The following is a 20016-nucleotide window of genomic DNA, read 5'->3' on the forward strand; positions in this document are numbered from 1 at the left end:
TACTGAATTGTATGTCAACGTGAATGCCAATGTTTAATTATATGTTGCTTAAGATATTTTATTTTTTATTTATTTATTTATTTTTATTTATTTATTTATTTATTTATTTATTTATTTATTTTCATCTTTATTATGTTTATAAATAATTCAACGCAGCAAATATACTAAAGGAGTCGTGGTGGTGCAATGGTTAGAATGCAGTATTGCAGACTAACTCTGCTCACTGCTGGGAGTTCAATCCTGACTGGCTCAAGACTCCATTGTTCTAAGGTTGATAAAATTGTCAGCATTGCCTCCAGATTTTGGGGGCCAATGGTGATGTAAACTGCTGAGAGAATTCTATAAAGCACCATGGAGTGATATATAAGTTTAAGTGCTATTGCTATTTCTAATACACTTTCAACAACAACAATAATCCCATGAGGTTATTTAGCCTGTGAGAAAGTGACTGGCCCAAAGTCACCCAGCTGGTTTTCATGCCATAAGGCAGGACTAGAAAACACAGTCTCCTGCTTTCTAGTCAGGTGTCTTAACCACTAAACCAAACTGGCTCTCTAGCCTTTTTGTGGAACTTCCTAGCTACATGCAAAGCCACAACTGTTTTTATTACTATCAGAGCAAGTCTTACCCCAAAATGCAAGCAGAATATGAATAGTGGAAATGTGAAAGCGCTAGCTTTGGATGATTTGTATTACTATTATTGTATTGATCTGAAATGCTTCAGGAAAAAAATGAACATAATCATCTGAAGTTTGATTTTTAGCAAACATAAAGCTTTTCAAAATAATATAATAACCTATCCACCCCATCCCATGTTTTTTGTTTGTTTCTAACAAAAGCAAAAGAAAAGAAAAGAAAAGACTTTTTTTGTATTTTGTGGTTAAGGATAGATTTGCAGAAAACTTTTTACAATGCATACAAAAAATTGATGAAATTCTGTTCTCTATTAGATAACTATTTTAATTCAAAACAAGCCTCAAAATTAAAAATTAAATGAAACTTAAAGAAAAGAAAGGCTCAAAACAAAAATATTATTTTTTTAAAAAAAACAGACTGCAGTTGCCTGCTGAATATTGCACAGTCATATCTATTCCCCCCTTCAAAGCCATAAAATTATCAAAATGTATCTATGCTCAAAGGGAGAAATTGAACCCATTTCAAAATTTTCTAATCAGTTTTGGCATTTAGTGGATACATTTTGAAGCATCATTGCTGCAGGTAGCATGGCAGAGTGTAATAATTGTTTCAGATTCATTGTGGTTTAAATCTCCTCAGACTGATTAAATAAACAGGGTACAGTATTGGCACAAATACATTGCCATGTTAACCGCTTTTAAAATCCCATGGACAAATAGAACTTTTGAGGCATGTTTTCATATCTGTCAGAAAGATGTAAAAACAGCCATGGTAATACCTCTTTTTTCCCCTACCTATTTTGTTAACAAATAATTAGACTTTTAATATTTCAGGAAAAATTCTTCAATTTGCTTCCTTACTCCCCACCAGAGCCAGTTCAAAAACCATTACAAATTTATAGCACAGTAGTTTATAATAAACTGAACAAGCAGTCTTTCAAACAGTTGGCTTTCCCTTTTTCCCTCCCCCCCCCAAAGTTGGCTTTCCAACATGATGGCCTTTTCATGTTTTGCTCCTGCCAGTTCCATGGGATTGGATGCTTGGCTTTAAACAGTGATAGTTTAATACACATTTCTATCCATATATACATATGTCATGTATACATATATGAGCATACATATATATGTATACATTCAGACCCACATATATGTATTGGCATTGTCAATTGCAAAAAGCAAGCCAAATAGAAGACTGACCTGGCTTACCTACACTCTGCTCGCATTCAATGAAATCTTCATCATCGTTAGAACACTCTGCTGAAGAAACAAGGTCATCTGTTGTCTGATGTGAATAAGAATGAAAGAAAAAAAATGGATACAAAAATCAAATGAAGGGAATCATGTTCAAAAGAACAGCAGCCTTTGAGCCACGGCTTAGAAATTTCTATGACAATATTTTTCTTATTCTTTAGACAGTTGACATTACTTTTCTTTTTGCATATTTATGGAGATTCTCAATCATCCAGGTCATGGTTGTCCCAAAGGTGCTTTTCTAAAAGGCAACTGGACTTTCTTGCTTTTTTTTCCTTGAAACCAAGAAGAATCTTCTTGGATAAGAAGCAAAACATTTTCAAGGGGAAAAAAACAACACAAGAAAGTTCAATTGCCTTTTGGAAAAGCACCTTTGGGACTTTTTGTATATTCTATTTCTAGCCCAAGATTCTATTAAATTACTGTAATGTGATTCATTGTTTTCCATATTATGTTACAATGGTTCTAAGGTACTTCTAGAATACTCAACATATTTCCCATATGTAAGAACAAACAAAATTGCCATAAACTCTGGTCACTGGTTTATTTTGCTCAGTATTATCTAGACAACTCTCCATATCTGGAAATACCAAAGACAAAGTGGTTACTATATATGTAGCAGGGAGTTTAGTTTTGAGTTTTGGCCCTTGTTTTGAAAAACATAATAATAAGTTAGTATAACATACTCTTACCCAGACCTTATCAGCAAGTTCTAGAGAACTTTCTACAGTACCGTTAAAAAAAGGTTACCGAATTTTGTATAATTTCCCCAGTTAGTTAACTGGACAAATTAAATATAATAAATGAATGAATAAATAAAATGGCATAGATGCATAACTAAATCATCATCCTCATCATCCTCAACTATTTCTGGGTACAATATTTTTAGAAAAATCATACTTCATAAGATAGTTATACATGATATGATTGCATTTACACAGAGAAAAATGCACACTATTTCTAAAAATAATATGGACTGTGTAATCCAACTGTAGGTATGATTTGGTGAGTAAAAACATACTACTATCAAATGAAGTCTATTTTATTACAGATATCCACAAAAAATCAAAGTATTTGTCTCCCTTATGATACTGGGATGTATGGTAATGCACAGCAGATGTGCTATAGTCTCTGAAAAACTGAGGCCACATCAAGAGTGTTTCTGGTGTGTCAGCAAATCAGAGCACATGTTTCAGCTAATAATTCTGAGCAAGTGAGTGGCTGTGATTGTTCTAATTAAAGAGCAGCAAGTACTGTGGTGTGTTAAGAAGTATAATGGCTTCCCTTCCCAGTAGTAAGTCCTTCATGTAATTGCTCCAATTAGTAGAATTACTAATGGAGACCAATACAAGGATTTTGTGGAAACCTCTGGACCCAGGCATATTGTTTGTGTGGAAGAGTTTGAAAGTATCCAGCCCTTGGCAATATGATCTTGACAAATGCCTGATTCTGCTCCCCACTGTTTGCTATTTCAGGTCTATAAACAGAATATAAAAGTACAGATCACCCAGTGTTGTAGGGCCTATGTAATCACAATTCCTGTTAGATACTGTACATAGTACAGAACCACTCTCGTTGTGGCTGCCTGAGGCTGTTTTTTACACAACAATTTACAGACGCTCCTAATGGCAGTCTCCAATTTGGGATTCAATATGCAAGCAAATCTGCCTCCTCTCACCTGCACTGCTGTGTCCCTCCTACTTTTCCAGATGGGGTGACAAAAGAAAAGGCTTACTGCTTTCATTCTCTTCCTGAATTGTGCTTTAGAAATCAGGTTATGATATTCTTTTACTCAATTAAATTACAACTTATGCAATGACTGGGGAAGACAAAAGCCTGAATTTCACAACTAGCATTCTTCTGCTTTGATCATGAAGAGGCTGACACATATAGTTTATTAACCTCTGGAGAGCTAGAAATAAAGGCAATTTTGTCTCTTGTTTAGTCCATTGTAAGCATTATCCTCTCTTTCTCTGGACAATATTATATATTTAAACATCTCAATGGAGATAATTGCACCTGCAATTATTTCCACTCTTTTTCCCCCACTGTTAAACTACTAAAACAAAACAAATCTCCTTTTTTCTGTAAATAGTTCCTCAGTGGCTGATGAAAAAAAATTAGGTAGAAATCCACATTTCTGTGGGATTTCCCTAATAATCTCAAATTTGCATTGGCAATTAAAACAGTAGTATTATTCTCCCTGCCTCTTAGCCCTCTCAAGACTTTCTTGAAACTGAATTGGGATTTGAATGAGGATGGACTAACATCATCTCTTCTCATTGATGGAGTTCACATTTTGAATACATTTTGATAGCAAACTTGAGTCTCCAAGACTGTCAATGAAACCTGAAGAGATTCTTACTGTAGTACTTCAAGAGGTACTGAACATCAGTAAGGACAAAACTGAGTAAGATTTATCCTTTTCAGTGTAAGTCTCAAATGATAGACAGAGGTCTAAAATTTGATTTTAATAACTAATGGAACTAATGGAAAACCTAATGTGCCAACTAGTGGAAATAATAATCAAGGGTCTATAAAAGAGTAAGCAACACTTTCACTTACAAAAAAGGGAGAAGAACAGAATATATTAAGCTTGATTGTTTATCTTTTTTGTTAAAATATTTCACAATAACCTATTTTGAAATATGTATTTTATTTTTTTGAAGAAACATTTCAGAACTGAAGTAACTCAGCCCAGTATTTGCAAAAAAAAAGATTTTTTTTATTATAAATTAATTGTAATTTGTACAATTACAGCCAGTTTATATATTATAGTTTGTAATTTATACAATTAAATATCAATTTTAAATATTATATTATTGTTGTTACTACTTATTTGATGTATTGAAAAAGTGTTGATATCAAGTAGGAATACTTTATCTGTAACCTTCAGGGCTTATGAGAGGTTTACCAGCAAATTCCCTCAGTTCACTTCAAGGAACTGACTCTAATGAATTATTGTTCCTATAATCATCGATTTCTAATTATTTGCTTCTACAATATTTTTGGTCCCCTTTGATGAGGATGCTATATCTGTATCCATTGTTATGTAGTGAAGTTTCAGAGAGAATTCCAGTTACTATGGAAAAATTCAATCAGGGCCATTATATACCTTTCTCTGACAGACCAAAATAAAACTTTATGCTGCAGATTTATACCCTTTAACCTACTGTTCTAAATAAAATAGCTGTATCTATAAAATATTCCATAGGAACCAGTCCCATTTAGACTATGACCATTCCATTCATTACTATGTGATGATTTTATGGGTATTAAGCACCAGATAAAATAAACCCTGTCATGGAACAGTTTTATGAAACTATAAACAACATATCCAGTGAATGATGTGTTCTCATTCTTAGGATAGATGAAAAGCAAAAGGCCTATAAATATCTGCTTCTCAAATGTAGCAGATAAATTGTGTCACAATATGTTCTTGATGAATGACTTCCTTTTTAAATTCTGGTTTATATGTCTTTGGCTATATGAAAAACTGTTTCTCAAAAGCATTGTATACTTCTTACTCTTCATTAGAAATCAGTATCAAAGTTGTCTTTTCAGTGGTCAGTTAGGAGATAGTATAAATTTCAGTTCTCCTTCTATTAATAAATTATATATTACATTTAACTTAGAAGTTGGACTCCAAATAGTTGCAGAAGGAGAAAATGTTTGGAACTTGATCTCAATTATCAATTATCAAGAGGAAATATTCCACCTAAAGACAAAGGGTAAATTTAAGCCTTAAGTTTTAAACTTATCATATCCAGATCTGGATTTTATTGTTCATTTTCCATCTGCCCTCCATTTCCAAATAAATTATATCAGTTAATATATTACTACATTTTTTGCTTTGAGCAAATTTTAATACAAATTGGATAATGGGCAACAATTTTTTTGGAATTATAGGAAAATTATTTTAGTTTTTTTGACAATTTCTCAATTATTTTATGACACTCCAAAATGTGCTTGGTGACAAGTAACATTTGGTAACAATATTATTTTACCTTAATGGTACATCTTAATTTTTAATTTCATTGCTGATTTAAAGGCTTCTCTCTTTGTCTCTTCCAGCCCTCCTGTATAAGAAGGGACTTAATTATTTGCTATAAATTTTTGCTTAAACCGAACAGTTCAAAATATATTCTCTCAACGGATATGATTTTTGGAGGGAGAAAGAATGAACAGTAAAATCCACTTGTGCACACAAGTGTACATTGTTATTATTGTATACACAAAAATATGAAATCACAGCTGCAAATTCTTTAGCTGTTGGCTTTTTATGAACTGAGTTCTTTCCAAGAACCTAGAATATCATAATGTATCAGTGTAGTTTATATGTGGATCCAAGCAGTGTGGCTTTTTGTAATTGAAGAAATTTTGTCAGTCTGCAGATTTTCTAAGTGCATCCAACATTTTTTTGGTATGACTCCCAGTGTGCTGATAACTACTGGCACCACCATTGCCAGTTTAAGCCATACTCTTTCAGTTTTGATTTTCAGATCTTGATGCTTTGTGACTCTTCTGCAATTCTTTGACTTCTATTCTACTATCTCTTGGTATTGCTACATCATTTATCCTCACTTTCTTCTTTTCAGCCCCAGATAAATCTGGTGTGTTATGAGCCAAGGTTTTATCAGAATGTATTCAGAAATCCCACCATATTTTAACCTGCTAATTTTCAACTACTTTTTCAGCTCTATGTTCCCATTAATTTTTCATCACTTCACTGATAATTTTTACAGATGTTTCAATGAATCATTTTGGTAACTGTAATATGTAATTGTTTTTAATCAATTTATGTGATCTTTTTGCCCAAACTGAGTATATACTCTACTATTTTTGTCTGCCTTTTTGCATAATCTGTACTTTAAATCATTGATGATGTACTTTGAATCACTGATGATATATTTTTTTCAATTCTGGCCTGGATTAAGCAGCCAAATTGGTTTCTTTTTTTTAAAGTCCCAATTGTAAGCCATTGTCAAGTTTTATCTTTATCTACTTTGCCTACCTTTGTTTATGATAATCAGCGAATCCTGATTTGTACATGGCAGGCTGGGTAAGACTAAAATAAAATTCTTCTTTAGAAATAGCATTCTAATTTAAAAAAAAATGGATTGAGCATTAGCTGAAGACAGGTGAAAGGTCATTTTCACACACTGCTACCACCACGTGTGGTTATTTTAAGATTATTCATAACATATTAAGCTAAGACGATATCCTCTGTAGCCATCATCTTTTAAGCAGGCGTCTGAGACATAATGAGAGAAATTGCAAAACGCAGAATGTGCACATTTTACTTTAAGAAAGAAACTGCAAGAAACCCCATCTCAGAAAATATGTTCTCTTTTTATAAACTCTTGATCCTGATTGGCTGAGGGCTAATCATTAATCAGCATGCCCTTTATCAACTGCATCAACCAAAGTTAACAACAACAAAGAAGCCAACAGTCCCCCTTCTGAAAAACTCCCACCCCTGCATATGTACTCCCTGTTGGACTTAAAATGGAAACCATACCTACTACAAAATTATATCATTAAGTAGAGTGCACAATGGGGTTACCCATTGTAACACAATCAGCTGCTCAATCATTACCCCAGCAGAAAAGCGATTAAATAACTAGCCCTACAAGTTACAAAAAGGAAAGTAAATCAGCTTTCATTTTTGCACTCTGTGTGTCAAATGCAATAAGTCTCCTATCAAATATTGTTCTTTTTATAAAGAGAGTGTGAGCAGTAAGATGAAATTAGTCTCTGGGAAATACAATTGCTATCATTACTATCATCAAATAAAAGCCAACTGCTGCTGCTCCACATACTGTGTAAAATATTGGAGAATTTTCATCTGAGTTCAAACCATTTGGAGGACTACAAAAAGGGGGAACAGGAGAGCAAAGAGGTTAGGCTTTAGCTATACCATACACTCTCTTTTCACTCTGCCTTTAGCAGGGTGGACAAGGGACTCTAACTAAGCAGTGAGCCCAGTGAGTGGAAAATTAAGGTGGGGAGGGGAGAAAAAAGTAAGGATTAATTCGTCTGTTGTTCAGGGTACCTTGACAGAGGAAAGAAAAGTATTGAACCACAGCAGCTTAAAGCAACCTTAATGTACCTTCTCAAAAGCAGGAGGAATATAATGCTAGGTGGTGTTCCGCTGATAAGCAAATCCCCCTAAATCCTTTCTATTTATTTCTTGGCCTGAAGAAATTACATATTACTTAGGAGCCAAATAAATAAATAAATAAAGCCCACATCTCTGAGAATCTAGATTGCTTGTTTATTGATTAAATACCCAACTTTGTCTCTAAGGCATGTGGAAGTGCATTAAAAAAAACACACACACAAGCATGTACATGTTTTTCCAACCATTTTTTCCTTACTTCAGACAAATCTTTGTTGATGTTTAGAGCTGGATTGTGGACCAACTATAAAAAAATTAAAAAATGTGTTCCTTCTTCATCTGTCACCAACATATATCAATTATGAATTAGTACTTCTGGGATTTGGTCATTTTAGGATAGGCACAAATTCTACTATTGAGGTTTACTAGCAGGAAGTTTCACCAAGTTATTCATACTTCTGTTATAACCACTTCTAAGACAAGTCCATATTATGTAATGGCTTTGTAGGAAGAGGATATTTGCAGACTATGTCATCCCTTGGGATTTACACTGAAGCATGGGGCTTTATACAGCAAACCACCAAGGCTATTGATTTCATATGAAAGCCCGGACACCTATATACTTACACACCCACACATACATACCCTTGGCCAACTCACAATTGACCAAGCACAAGATTTTCAAATTCTACCCACAATAATGTTCCAAAACACTTTGCCTTGAGTTTCTCTTTCATCAGACTGAAGGAGAACTCATGAATTCATGAACCACGACTTTCTTCAGTTGAGCGCAATGGAGATGTCTTCTTGGTTGGACCTGTAATTCTAGGTTATCTGACCTGATGACTATGAGGTAAATGCAGATTGTAACTCCCTAAAAACTGCTGAATATGAAAAAGCCAAAGTCTAAGGACATGTACCTTATTCACTAAGCAAAGCATAGAATGCCTTTCCAAAAAGCCAGAGGTTCATCTGATCTAAGAAGCATCAGTCGCCCTTTCAGAATAAACTCCCAGTCAGAGAAAATGAGCTTTCTGCTTGTTGTAGCAGCTATGCACTTCATAATAGTGACCCAAAAATATTTTTCATTTACAGTCTGCTTCTTTGCCAGAAATCAATATGTCATTTTGCTGGCATGTTTTGCCTCTGTCTCGTAGACATCTTTATTTAACTTTTTATCTTTTCTCTTCCAAACAAGGATAACTGTGTTGGATTTTGTTCTATTATTGATTAGATCATTTCAAGAGATAAATAAATAATTACAGGATCATAGCTATAAAGATAATAAAATACATCCTTTCTTAATAATATTTTGAAAGGCCTCCAGGGAAAATAAACAATGCTTATGTGTTCAGAAAGCCATATTTAAATATGAGGACAAATTTGTTTTTGATTTTCACTCTTCACTGAATTCTGTAGAACATAGTTTTCTAAACAAATAAATACATATACATGCATCTATATGTGAAAGAATCTACTGGTTCTGCCGAAGTGATGCAAACCGGTTCAATCCCACCACTGGGTCTCCCGCTTGAGCAGGAGGTTTGACTAGAAGACCTCCAAGGTCCCTTCCAACTCTGTTATTCTGTTATTGTGTATACAAAACTAAAGCAGACTGAAAACATTTACCTCTTACTCTAAGTATACAAGTTTGGAAATGCGGCAAATGGCACTTGTAGGATATTGTCAAAATCAGAAAGATGGTGGATGATTTAAGCACCATGCATTTTGTATGTGTGTTGACATTTGATGTTCATCCTCCATTCCCATGGACATCATTAACTACAGCTCCTAAACTCTAAAATAGAATAATTTGCTTTGATGGTTCCCTGAGATCAATTGTGATTACACAAAGGGAGACAACACTGATTTGCACATGGCAGCCTAACTTAAGGACCAACTATGGCACTTTTATGTTACACTGTTTCCACTCCCCAATCTGTCCACAATCTAATTTGAAGGAGCCACGTGCTAATGTTCTGTTCTAACAATCTCCAAATTCTGAGTGATTATAATACACCAATCAATGATCCTTCCAGCTAACCATCAGGAGTGAACAAAAACAATCCACAAATAGGATAGACATAGTCTCCTGTCTCCAGCCCATTGTGCCAAAAATGATTTAGCTATTTCAGTTGTCCAAACAAATCAATATCCTGCAATTGGGGAGATCTAGATTTTGTTCAACTTGGTTCAAAATCTAAGTGCAGAGGTGCCCTTACTTGTATATCACAACTTACCATATTTCAGCGTATTTCAAATAAAACTGTATATATTTTTTTCAGAGTAAAGCCTGTACATAGGCTTTCTGAAAAATCATGTTCCTCTATTTCATATTTATGACTCCCCTGATTCCATGGGCTCAGAATAGCTTATCACAATGTTCATTAATTCTATTGATCACTGCCACCTCAATGGCTCATAATCAAGTCTTTCAGGGTAAAACTATACTGTTCAAAAAAATAAAGAGAACACTTAAACAACACAATGTACTGTATTTAATAGTAGGATGTCTTATCTTGTGTTCCCTTTATTTTTTTGAGCAGTATATTTAAAGCATTATAAAATAATAAAACATGAGGAATCTCTTGCAGACAATAAAAAACCACAACAATGAAATGTATCAGCAATTGCAATAGGAAATAGCTATTTTGCCCATTCATGCAAGAAATGGGAAAAAAAATCATAACCAGAATCCAGAACTGAGGGGGGGGGGGGAAGAACAAGCTTGTTGAATACCCTTGAGAAAATGTTCCAGGACCTGGAGCTAGATCCTATGAAACAGCAGTTCCCAACCTTTTCTGTACCCTGCACCCTAGAACACCCTTAGAAAAGTTCAAATAACAGTAATGAATTATGCATATAAAGTATAATTTTGAAACTTCTAAACCCAGGTTTCTGCACCCCCTGAAATATAGGGGGTGCGAGCATCTCGACTGGGAACCCCTGCTATAAAAGATAGCCATCTTTTCGATAGCCATCATCATCAAAGCCTTGGAAACTTGCCCAATACAACATGAGAGCAAACAGGAGAACTTAGCTTCAGTTCTTTGTCTAAGAAGGAGAAGGAAGGAGAAAAGTTTGTCATACAAAATACAGGAGTTAACTCTTTGAGCTGGATCTCAACATTATAATCCATAAAGCCATAGCTCAACACCTTGCCCAATCTCTTTTTAAAAACTTCCAGTTTTGGAGCACCCACAACCTCTGGAGGCAAGTCGTTCCACTGATTAATTGTTCAAACTGTCAAGAAATTTCTCCTTAGTTCTAAGGTGCTTCTCTCCTTGATTAGTTTCCATCCATTGCTTCTTGTCCTGCCTTCAGGTGCTTTGGAGAATCAGTTGACTCCCTTACAAAATTAAAAGTCCTCGTTATAAACCAACAGCACATACCCTCCTGCAGTGGCAACAAACACAGTCAAACCAGCTATGCATGCTGGTTTATCAAAGTTTTGACAAAACTCCTCTACAGATCTGCCAGAATCTATAAAAATATATGACAATATCCTATGCACTAGAATTTTGTGGAGGTTCAAAATGGCACAGGAGGCAAAGCAAATGGTCAAAGCAGGCTACCCTCTCCATCAAGACAAAGTACCTCATCCAAGTGGATTAGCTGCAATTTACAGAGGCCTATTACACGCAATTAGTATGCTGTGTTAAATCACACTTTTTTGGAATGGTCCTCCTGCCATGTCATTCAAAGGTCAAAAATAGCTTTCAGCTCCTGAGAGTTACCCATTAATTACAGTGAATTATATGGTGAAAAATGAAGTGATAGAGATAAATAGTATCACTTCAGGTTTTTTATGTTTTAATATGTTCCATTAATGTTTTTTCAGTGCTGCTTTTTAGTTTATTATATTACTTAATACATAAAATTATGTGTAAGGTGTCATACACATTCATCAGTGTTGTCCCTGGCAAATGTAAAATGAACTTTCAAGAGATTTCTTTTAATGGTGGGAGAAGGGTGCAAAAGTGTATCTTCTGATGTTTCTTTTTAAACTGAAAAGACACCATTCCAAGCAATCTGATATCATTGCCAAAAATATTTCCAGACTTAGTTTTAAAGGCATCTGTACTGTAGCAGGGTTAACAACATTTCTTATTGTGTTTTTTATTTAAATGTGGAGGGCATGGACCTTTGCAGTTAAAAAGAAGAAAGAAGACACTGACCCTTTCATAAATTTTACTAAATTGTCTAACACCTAAATATTTCTTTCTATTACTGGGAATTATATAATTTGCAATAGTGGTGAAAATCTCAGGAGCAGGATGTGGGTGAAGGTTTGTTCTCCAAGCTTGTGGGTTGGTTTTGTTAGTTTTGCTAGTAACATCTTCAGCGAAGTTTAGGGGATGGCACTGTCAGTGTTCTTCTGTTTATAAGAGCTTCAAGTGTGGGTGTGCCAAGTGAGAGTCTTGTGATGTGTCTTATGATGGGTCAGGTGTGAGTTATCAATGAGATTCTTGTGATGGGTTCTGTGATGGGGAGGTCAGGGTCAGGGTCATTGGGAGGTGAACTGCTGATGGGGTGGGCTTGCATGGTTGGTTGAGGGTCAGTGGTGTCTCTGGTTGGCTGTGCAGTTGATTTGGATTCTGAGAGGTTAGTAGGCTGGTTGTAAATCATTGTGTCTATTGATGGAATTGCTTGTGGAGTGCCAGGTTTGTATGAACTCACAAGTGTGGTGGGTGGCAGCATGGCCGATGATTTTAGTGTTGTTCCAATCAAACTGGTGCTGTTTGCTGTCAGTGAAGGTAAAGATTAAGGATTTGAGATTGTGTCATTTAACTGCCGGCTGGTGTTTGTGGGTCCTGGTTTTGTAATGTACAAAATCAACTGTAACCATGGCAACCAATTCTAGGTGGGACAAACATCACTTCAATTATTTTTATTTATTTATTTTTATTTTTATTCCATTTATATCCCGCCCTTCTCCGAAGACTCAGGGTGGCTTACAAGCTTAGCAGTAGCCTTCATTCTATGTATATGCCTGCTTATTAGGGCTTTGACACACACCCCAAGCGGCATTATTACAAAGTCAGCTTAATTGCCCCCAACAATCTGGGTCCTCATTTTATCTACCTCGGAAGGATGGAAGGCTGAGTCAACCTTGAGCCTGGTGGGACTCGAACCTGCACTAATTGCAGGCAGCTGGTGTTACTTAAGGAGGCATTAGCCCACTGCTCTACCAAGGCTCTTAAAACCTATATTGTGGCATTCTAGACAAGGCATCAGCCTATGAGCCCCTCAGAATCCAAATCAACCTCACAGCCAACCAAAGATAGGACCAACTCTCAACCAATCCACACAAGCCCCCTCCACCCCAGTTTAGCTCTTAATGACCCTGACCTGATGTAACCTCCCTAGCACAAGACCTATCACAAGACTCTCATTGAGGCAGTAAAATTCAGTTAGTGAATGGCTGAGGCTTCTTATTGACTGGCCTTACAGTAAAAAAAGAAAATCAATACAATAGCTAAAGAATCACATTCTAAATAGTCTCCTTTATAAATGAATGTCTTGCATGCAGACCAAAAAATATAGCAAGGAAACAACTGTGGTACAATTTTCTCTTGCTGAGTTTGTTTGTTTTTCCCATAGAGACATACTTACTTGCATGAGTGTGGCTGTACCTTTCTGCCATTATACTGTGGTCATGGTTATGTTAATCACTTTAAAGTTGTTTTATGTTTATTTTATGTTTATTGTTTATTCTGCATACTTGATAGACTAGAGCCTATGCTGATAATTTTGGCTGAAGAAAGGGTTGATTCATTATGTGTCATCAAATTGGTGGTGACTCTTAGCAATCACATAGGCAGCTTTTCAATAGAATAATTTGTCCCTAAATTTGTCATTCAGATCTTCCAGTTAAATGGAAGGCTATTATTGTTTAAATAAACAAGCAAGCAAGCAAGCAAGCAAGCAGAGTCCCAACAGTAGAGACCTTGATCGTCTCTGAGCTTGACTGTTTACTTGACTGTTTACTCAACAAAGTTATGGTTATTATTTTGTGCTTGATTATTTGTCAGGTGTTAATCCTTGCTTATCTAAATTTTGACTGCTGGAGAGGATGTGTTCTGGCCTTTTTATTTTATTTTTTAGTCATGCTGAATAGGTGTAGCATGGCTTGCATGTTGATGAAAATTTATGAAACTGTATGGTTCTGAAGACAATCGATGAAGAACTCAAGAAACAATAAAGCAGAAGGCAGAGCTCTGTGGTTTGCTGTTTCTGCTAGACAAATTGACATAACATCTTTTTATAGTTGCTTCCCATGATGTGAACTCTAGCATGTGCTTGCCTCCTACTAGCAGAAAAGTAGATAATTGATGGTTATTAATAAAAGTGGCATCAAAAATCTAATACTGCCATAGGGAAGTTTTTATTTAGACAGATTGGAAGATTGGGGGGAAATATATTGAAAAAAGCAAAATTTTCACACTGCCAAAAATGTTTTATTTAAACCTTAGGTGGTAAGGAATAAAACAACATAAGCAGAATAGCTTTTAATAAATGTGTTTTAGACTTTCTTTTTTTAAAAAAAATATAGAGTACAGAAATAGCTCAGAGTCCAATAAGAGAAACATCTACTTTTGAATATTCAGCATAATGCACTAAGCTGCTCCTTTGCCAGATTTTAAATCTTAAGTAGTACAATCTGCTGTTAGCACAACTGATTTTTTTCCCCACTTCATTTGATTGTTTTGCTCAGAATAACATGTCTCTGAAACACTATTTAAGTACCTTTACTCTGAGGGGAGACATCAGGATCCAGGGTGGTCTCCAAATACTTTGAAATGCAGAATAAATCCTTCCTAACTCTTTCTGCACATGAAAGACATTACTTGGAACGAGTCCCTTAATAGTTTTTACAGATCACAGCCTGGTTAGGATATACCTTTGGGGGAGGGGAAATAAAACCCATGTTCAAGCAAAGCATTCCTCCCCACCCCAAAAAACATACAAAGTAAGTTGTTCTATAAAGCACTGGTGGGAGAAATGTAAAGCAGGCAAGAAGCTGATATCTATCTATCTATCTATCTATCTATCTATCTATCTATCTATCTATCTATCTATCTATCTATCTATCTATCTATCTATATGTTGTTGTTGTTGTTAGTTGCGAAGTCGTGTCCGACCCATCGCGACCCTATGAACAATGTTCCTAAAGGCCTTCCTGTCCTCTACCATTTTCTGGAGTCCATTTAAGCTCACACTTACATATATATCTTTAATGTATTCGGCTTGCATGTTAACACCACGTGGTAATGGCTGGTAGGCTGCTGGAGCAGGGAGCTAACTAACAGCTCCCAGCATCTCAGACAACCTGTCTCCAGCACTGCCATTGGTTGCCCCTAGGCGGCAATAGGTTGCTTCAAACCTATTGGCCAGGGTATAAATTGCCTAGGGGCCAGGGTATAAATTGCTGCATCTGCAGCGCTGTTCTCTAGTTCAGATCCTGCAAGCAATAAACCATGATCTTTGCTGAACTCACTCGCCTCATCTTCATTACTGCGCAATGAACCCAGTACACAACACTGGTGATGAGGATGGGATCCTGCTTCTATGTCGAAGCTGAAAGTCACTAGGGGAGAGGCAGTGTTTGCCTGGCAGGAAAAGCAAATTCCCCCCAACTATGGTCAGCTATCTAAGCCACACTAGTGACCACGCGCTCAGAGGACCAGTCCCTGGGCAACGAAGAGGCAGGATTTGAAGACGCTGAGATCCAGCTGCGAAGACCAGCAGAATGCCCAAGGTCGGAAGGCTGTGAGAATTCGACATCAAGCAACCAGAAGGATGGCAATCGTACCTGTCTCAGGTCAAGAACTACCTTCAGGTGAGCCAGGTCGCAGAGGACGGACTGAAGGCTGCCACGCTGCTCTGTGTGTGCGGCCCAGTGATGTTTGATCTGGCCGAAAATGTGTTTGCGCCCACACCGTTGGAATCTATTTCCTACACCGAACTGAAGAAGAAGCTTGGAGAACATTTCCAACTAAAGATGTCAGTGATTGCATGGTGCTATGCCTTTGAACAATGAATACAGCAGCCAGGAGAAACCACATCCGAGTACATTGCGGCCTTGAGACAGGCCGCACGCCTCTGATGATTTTCAGACGTTGAAGAGCGACTTCGAGACCGGCTCGTCTGTGGCCTCTACAACTGAGAGCTGCAATAGAGACTTTTTGAGAGAGAGGTCCTGTCATTCACAGATGCCCAGAACGAAGTCATGGTAGATGAAGCTGCTGGTAGAGCCGTCTGAATGATCCGGCCCACCAAAATGATGCAACAAAAAGAAGCCATCCACCACGAGGACGCAGAACTCACCGAGGTCGCCAGAGGGACCGGCCATTGAATTGCCAGTTGGAGGATCCGACCAGGAGAGGTACCAGGCCCCCGGGGCCATTCAGCATGGGGTTTTCCTCAAGCCGTAGAAGTGTCTGCCGTACTGGGGCCCGACACCCCCTTAAACCCAAGTATAGACTTCAGGTGGAGCTGCAAGGGGTCCCCTGTAAGATGGAGCTCCATCTTTTCCATTATTACTCTGGACACATTTAATTTCATGTGCAGTCGCAATAGAGGATGGGCCAAGCTGAGGCCCTCTGACATACTTTTAACAAATTTTCAGAGCACAAAAGTTGCAGTCAAGGGTGAAGTCACCTTGGATGTTAAATTTAAGGGGTTTTCAGGGCACCTGGATGTTGTCGTGGTAGGGGACCAGAGAACAAGCCTAATTGGGCTCGATTGGTTTGATGCACTAGGCATCCAAGTAACCGGTATCAACCGGATACAAGTCGTGAGTCTAGCGTCAGTTTGAGAGGACTTTGCAGACGTATTTGATCCAGCCCTAGGAGCTTACACGGGCCCGCCAATAGCATTCAAACTAGACCCAAGCGTGGTTGCCATCAGGATAAAGCCTCGCAGGGTCCCCTTTGCCCTCAAGCACAAACTAGACACGGAACTAGACAAGCTTGTGGAACAGGGCATTTTGCAACCAGTAGATGGTGGGGAGTGGAAACCTCCTATTGTAACACCACTTAAAGCCAACAGGGAAGTCAGAATATGTGCAGATTATAAATGCACAATTAACCGGGCCCTTAAACAGCACACTTACCGAGTCCCCGTGGTGAGCCACATCCTGGCATCTTTGCAGGGTGGCTCCACTTTTGCGAAATTAGATTTGGTGCAGGCCTATCAGCAACTACCTGTTGATGAGGCCACGGCTGCAGCACAGACAATTGTGACCCACAGGGGGGCTTTCAGAGTAAAGCGCTTGCAATTTGGAGTCAGTGTAGCCCCGGGCATTTTTCAGGGAATCATGGAACGCACACTCAAGGGCATTCCAGGGGCTTGCCCCTATTTTGATGATGTGCTTATTGCCGGAGAATCCACAGAGGTGCTAGCAAGGAGGCTGAGCCGTCCTGCAGAGGCTGAGTGAAGCAAGCCTCAAACTGAAAAAGAGCAAATGCAGTATTGGGGTTCCCTCAACTGAATTTTTGGGGTTTCACATTGATGCTAATGGCATCCACCCAGCTGAGTCCAAAGTGAAGGCCATTCAGATGGCACCTAGCCCTAAAACAAAAGGAGAGCTGCAAGCATTCTTGGGCCTCCTCAACTTCTACCACGTGTTCCTTCCTAATAAGGCCACAGTGGCAGAGCCGCTTCACAGGCTCTTAGATAAAAAAGCTTCTTGGAAGTGGACCAGCATTCACGAAAAAGTTTTCAGGACCTGAAGGCACTTCTGTCGGTCAGTTCCACTATCACTCATTTCAGGGAGTCTAAACCAGTCTGTTTAGCATGTGACGCATCCCCATATGGGGTAGGTGCAGTCTTGAATCACTTAAAGATGGAACCCATTGCATTTTATTCGAGGATACTGTCCTCTGCTGAGCATAACTACGCTCAAATTGACAAAGAGGCATTGGCCATGGTAGCTGGAGTTAAAAAATTCCACAACTACTTATATGGCAGGGACTTCACGGTCTTCACAGACCACAAACTGCTACTGGGGTTATTCACCACAGACAAATAGACACCCCATATATTATCCCCTAGAATGCTGAGATGGTCTATTTTTTATCACGTTTAAACTGATTCACAAATCCGGCAAAGAAATGCAGACGGCCTGAGTAGGCTTCCACTGCCACAAATCGAACCAGATCCGGCCCCAGTGGCCCACATATTCATTCAGGACTTGCCAGAGTTTCCCCTCCACACAGAGGACATAGCTGCAGAAACAGCAGCTGAAAGACACTAAGTAGAGTGCTTTCTTGGGTGCACACAGGGTGGCTGGATAAAAACCCAGGCCCTGAATTTCAGAGTTATTTTACTAGAAGACATGAGCTATCAGGTCACAAGGGTTGCATCCTATGGGGGAACAGGGTCATAGTCCCACCTCACTAAGAGACAGGGTCTTACAATCACTGCATGAAGGTCATCCGGGTATTGTCCGTATGAAAGCTTTAGCTAGAAGCTACTTATGGTGGCCAGGTCTAGACAAGGCCATTGAAGCCCAGGTGCATGGATGTTACACATGCCAACAATCAAGGCCTGAAATGCCGCATGCTCCAGTTCACAGGTGGGAGGAGACTCACACTCCCTGGTCTAGAATTCACATAGACTTCGCTGGGCCCTTTCAGGGACAGCTCTTCCTTATAGTGGTCGACAGCCACTCTAAATGGCTTGAAGTAATTCCAGTTGCTAACATGACTACTGCTAGGACCATCCAGGTGCTTAGGAAACTCTTTGCCACACATGGGCTGCCAGACGTCATAGTATCCGACAATGGAGCTCAATTTACAGTGGCAGAATTTCAGGCATTCCTGAGAGCAAACCTCATCAGGCATGCAACGTCGGCCCCATTTCACCCTTCTTCTAATGGTCAAGCCGAACGCATGGTCTGGACCACAAAAGAGTCACTGAAGCATATAGTGCAGGGGTCGGCAACCTGAAACACTGAAAGAGCCACTCGGAACTGGTTCCCTCAAAAAAAAAATCCCCAGGAAGCCGCAAAATGTGCGCGCGTGTGTGTGCGCGCACGCACATGCGCACAAAAGGGGGCTTGATTGAAGAGTAGAGCCGCCCTAAGGCGAGACATGCACCGGCCCTGCCCCCATCCAGCTCTGGTATGGACGGCTCTGCCCTCCTGGCTTCTCCTCCCCTTGGAAAAGACTGCTCCGAGGGAGCGGAGGAAGAGGCCGACGGGGAGAAGGAGCTGCTGCAACAAATCTTCCGAGGCTGCTGCTCGGACTTGCCTATCTCAGCTTGCTGCACGATTTGGGGGTTTTTGTGGGAGTTTTGCATGCAGTTTACTTGGGGGGGAGGAGGAGGAAGGGAGGAGCAGCAGCGAGGGGAATAGGGCAGAGAAAGAGTGAACGAAAGGCAGACGAGGAGGGCTCCTCCCTCCCTCTCCAAGGCAAGCTGCCGTCCTCTCCATCCTGCGCCCCCTCTCCCAAAGAGTTTGGCTGGCACTTCCTCCTCCTCCTCCCCTTCCCCATTCCGGCTTGAGCACAGAGTTTGTGCCAGATGAAACGGGGTGCTTCCCCCCTCCCCCGCTGTTTCTCTTCCTCTCTTCTGCTTTCATTGTTTAAGTTTGCCTGCTCGGCTTCTCTCCAGCCATCCATTCGCACGGCTCCTCCCTCCTGCAAGCCTCGAGCTTGCCGGCCCTCTCTTTTTCCTGCAATTCCCTCATCATCATAAAAAATAATGAAAGGCATGAGAGACGGCAGCAGTGTTTTAACAGGAGGGGAGCCCGAGGAAGGCGCAGCAGGTGGAAAAAGGGCTGCTGCCAACTCGCCCAACTCCCTCCCCACCCCAATCATTCGCAGCAGGGACGTTTGGGCGTTTTTCCACCAGCTGCAACTTCTTTGGGCTCCCCTCTTCCAAACACACCGCTGCCATCTCGCCTGCCTCTCTTTCCACCCCAGACTCTCTTTCCACCCCACTCTTTCATGGCAGGGCCGTTCGGGCATTTTTCCACCAGCTGCAACTTCGTTGGGCTCCCCT

The 20016-nt window shown here is 39.2% G+C and overlaps 1 protein-coding gene across 4 annotated transcripts in view; it reads right to left on the reverse strand.

Moving 5' to 3' along the window:
• NRXN3 (neurexin 3) overlaps nucleotides 1-20016 on the reverse strand; it is a gene marked incomplete at its 5' end in the record, with an annotated part of 1312545 nt that overhangs the window by 38741 nt on the left and 1253788 nt on the right. For 2 of the 4 annotated variants that reach the window (XM_081316144.1, XM_081316146.1), the window contains one exon: nucleotides 1842-1917. In XM_081316144.1, coding sequence (XP_081172270.1) covers nucleotides 1842-1917 — 76 coding nt within the window. Of the gene's footprint in view, nucleotides 1-1832; nucleotides 1918-20016 lie in introns of all 4 variants that reach the window. The other 2 variants (XM_081316147.1, XM_081316145.1) reach the window with 1 other exon arrangement.

This window comes from Vipera berus (genome assembly GCF_964194415.1).
Source record: "Vipera berus genome assembly, chromosome: 1".
Classification (NCBI taxonomy): Eukaryota; Metazoa; Chordata; class Lepidosauria; order Squamata; family Viperidae; genus Vipera; species Vipera berus.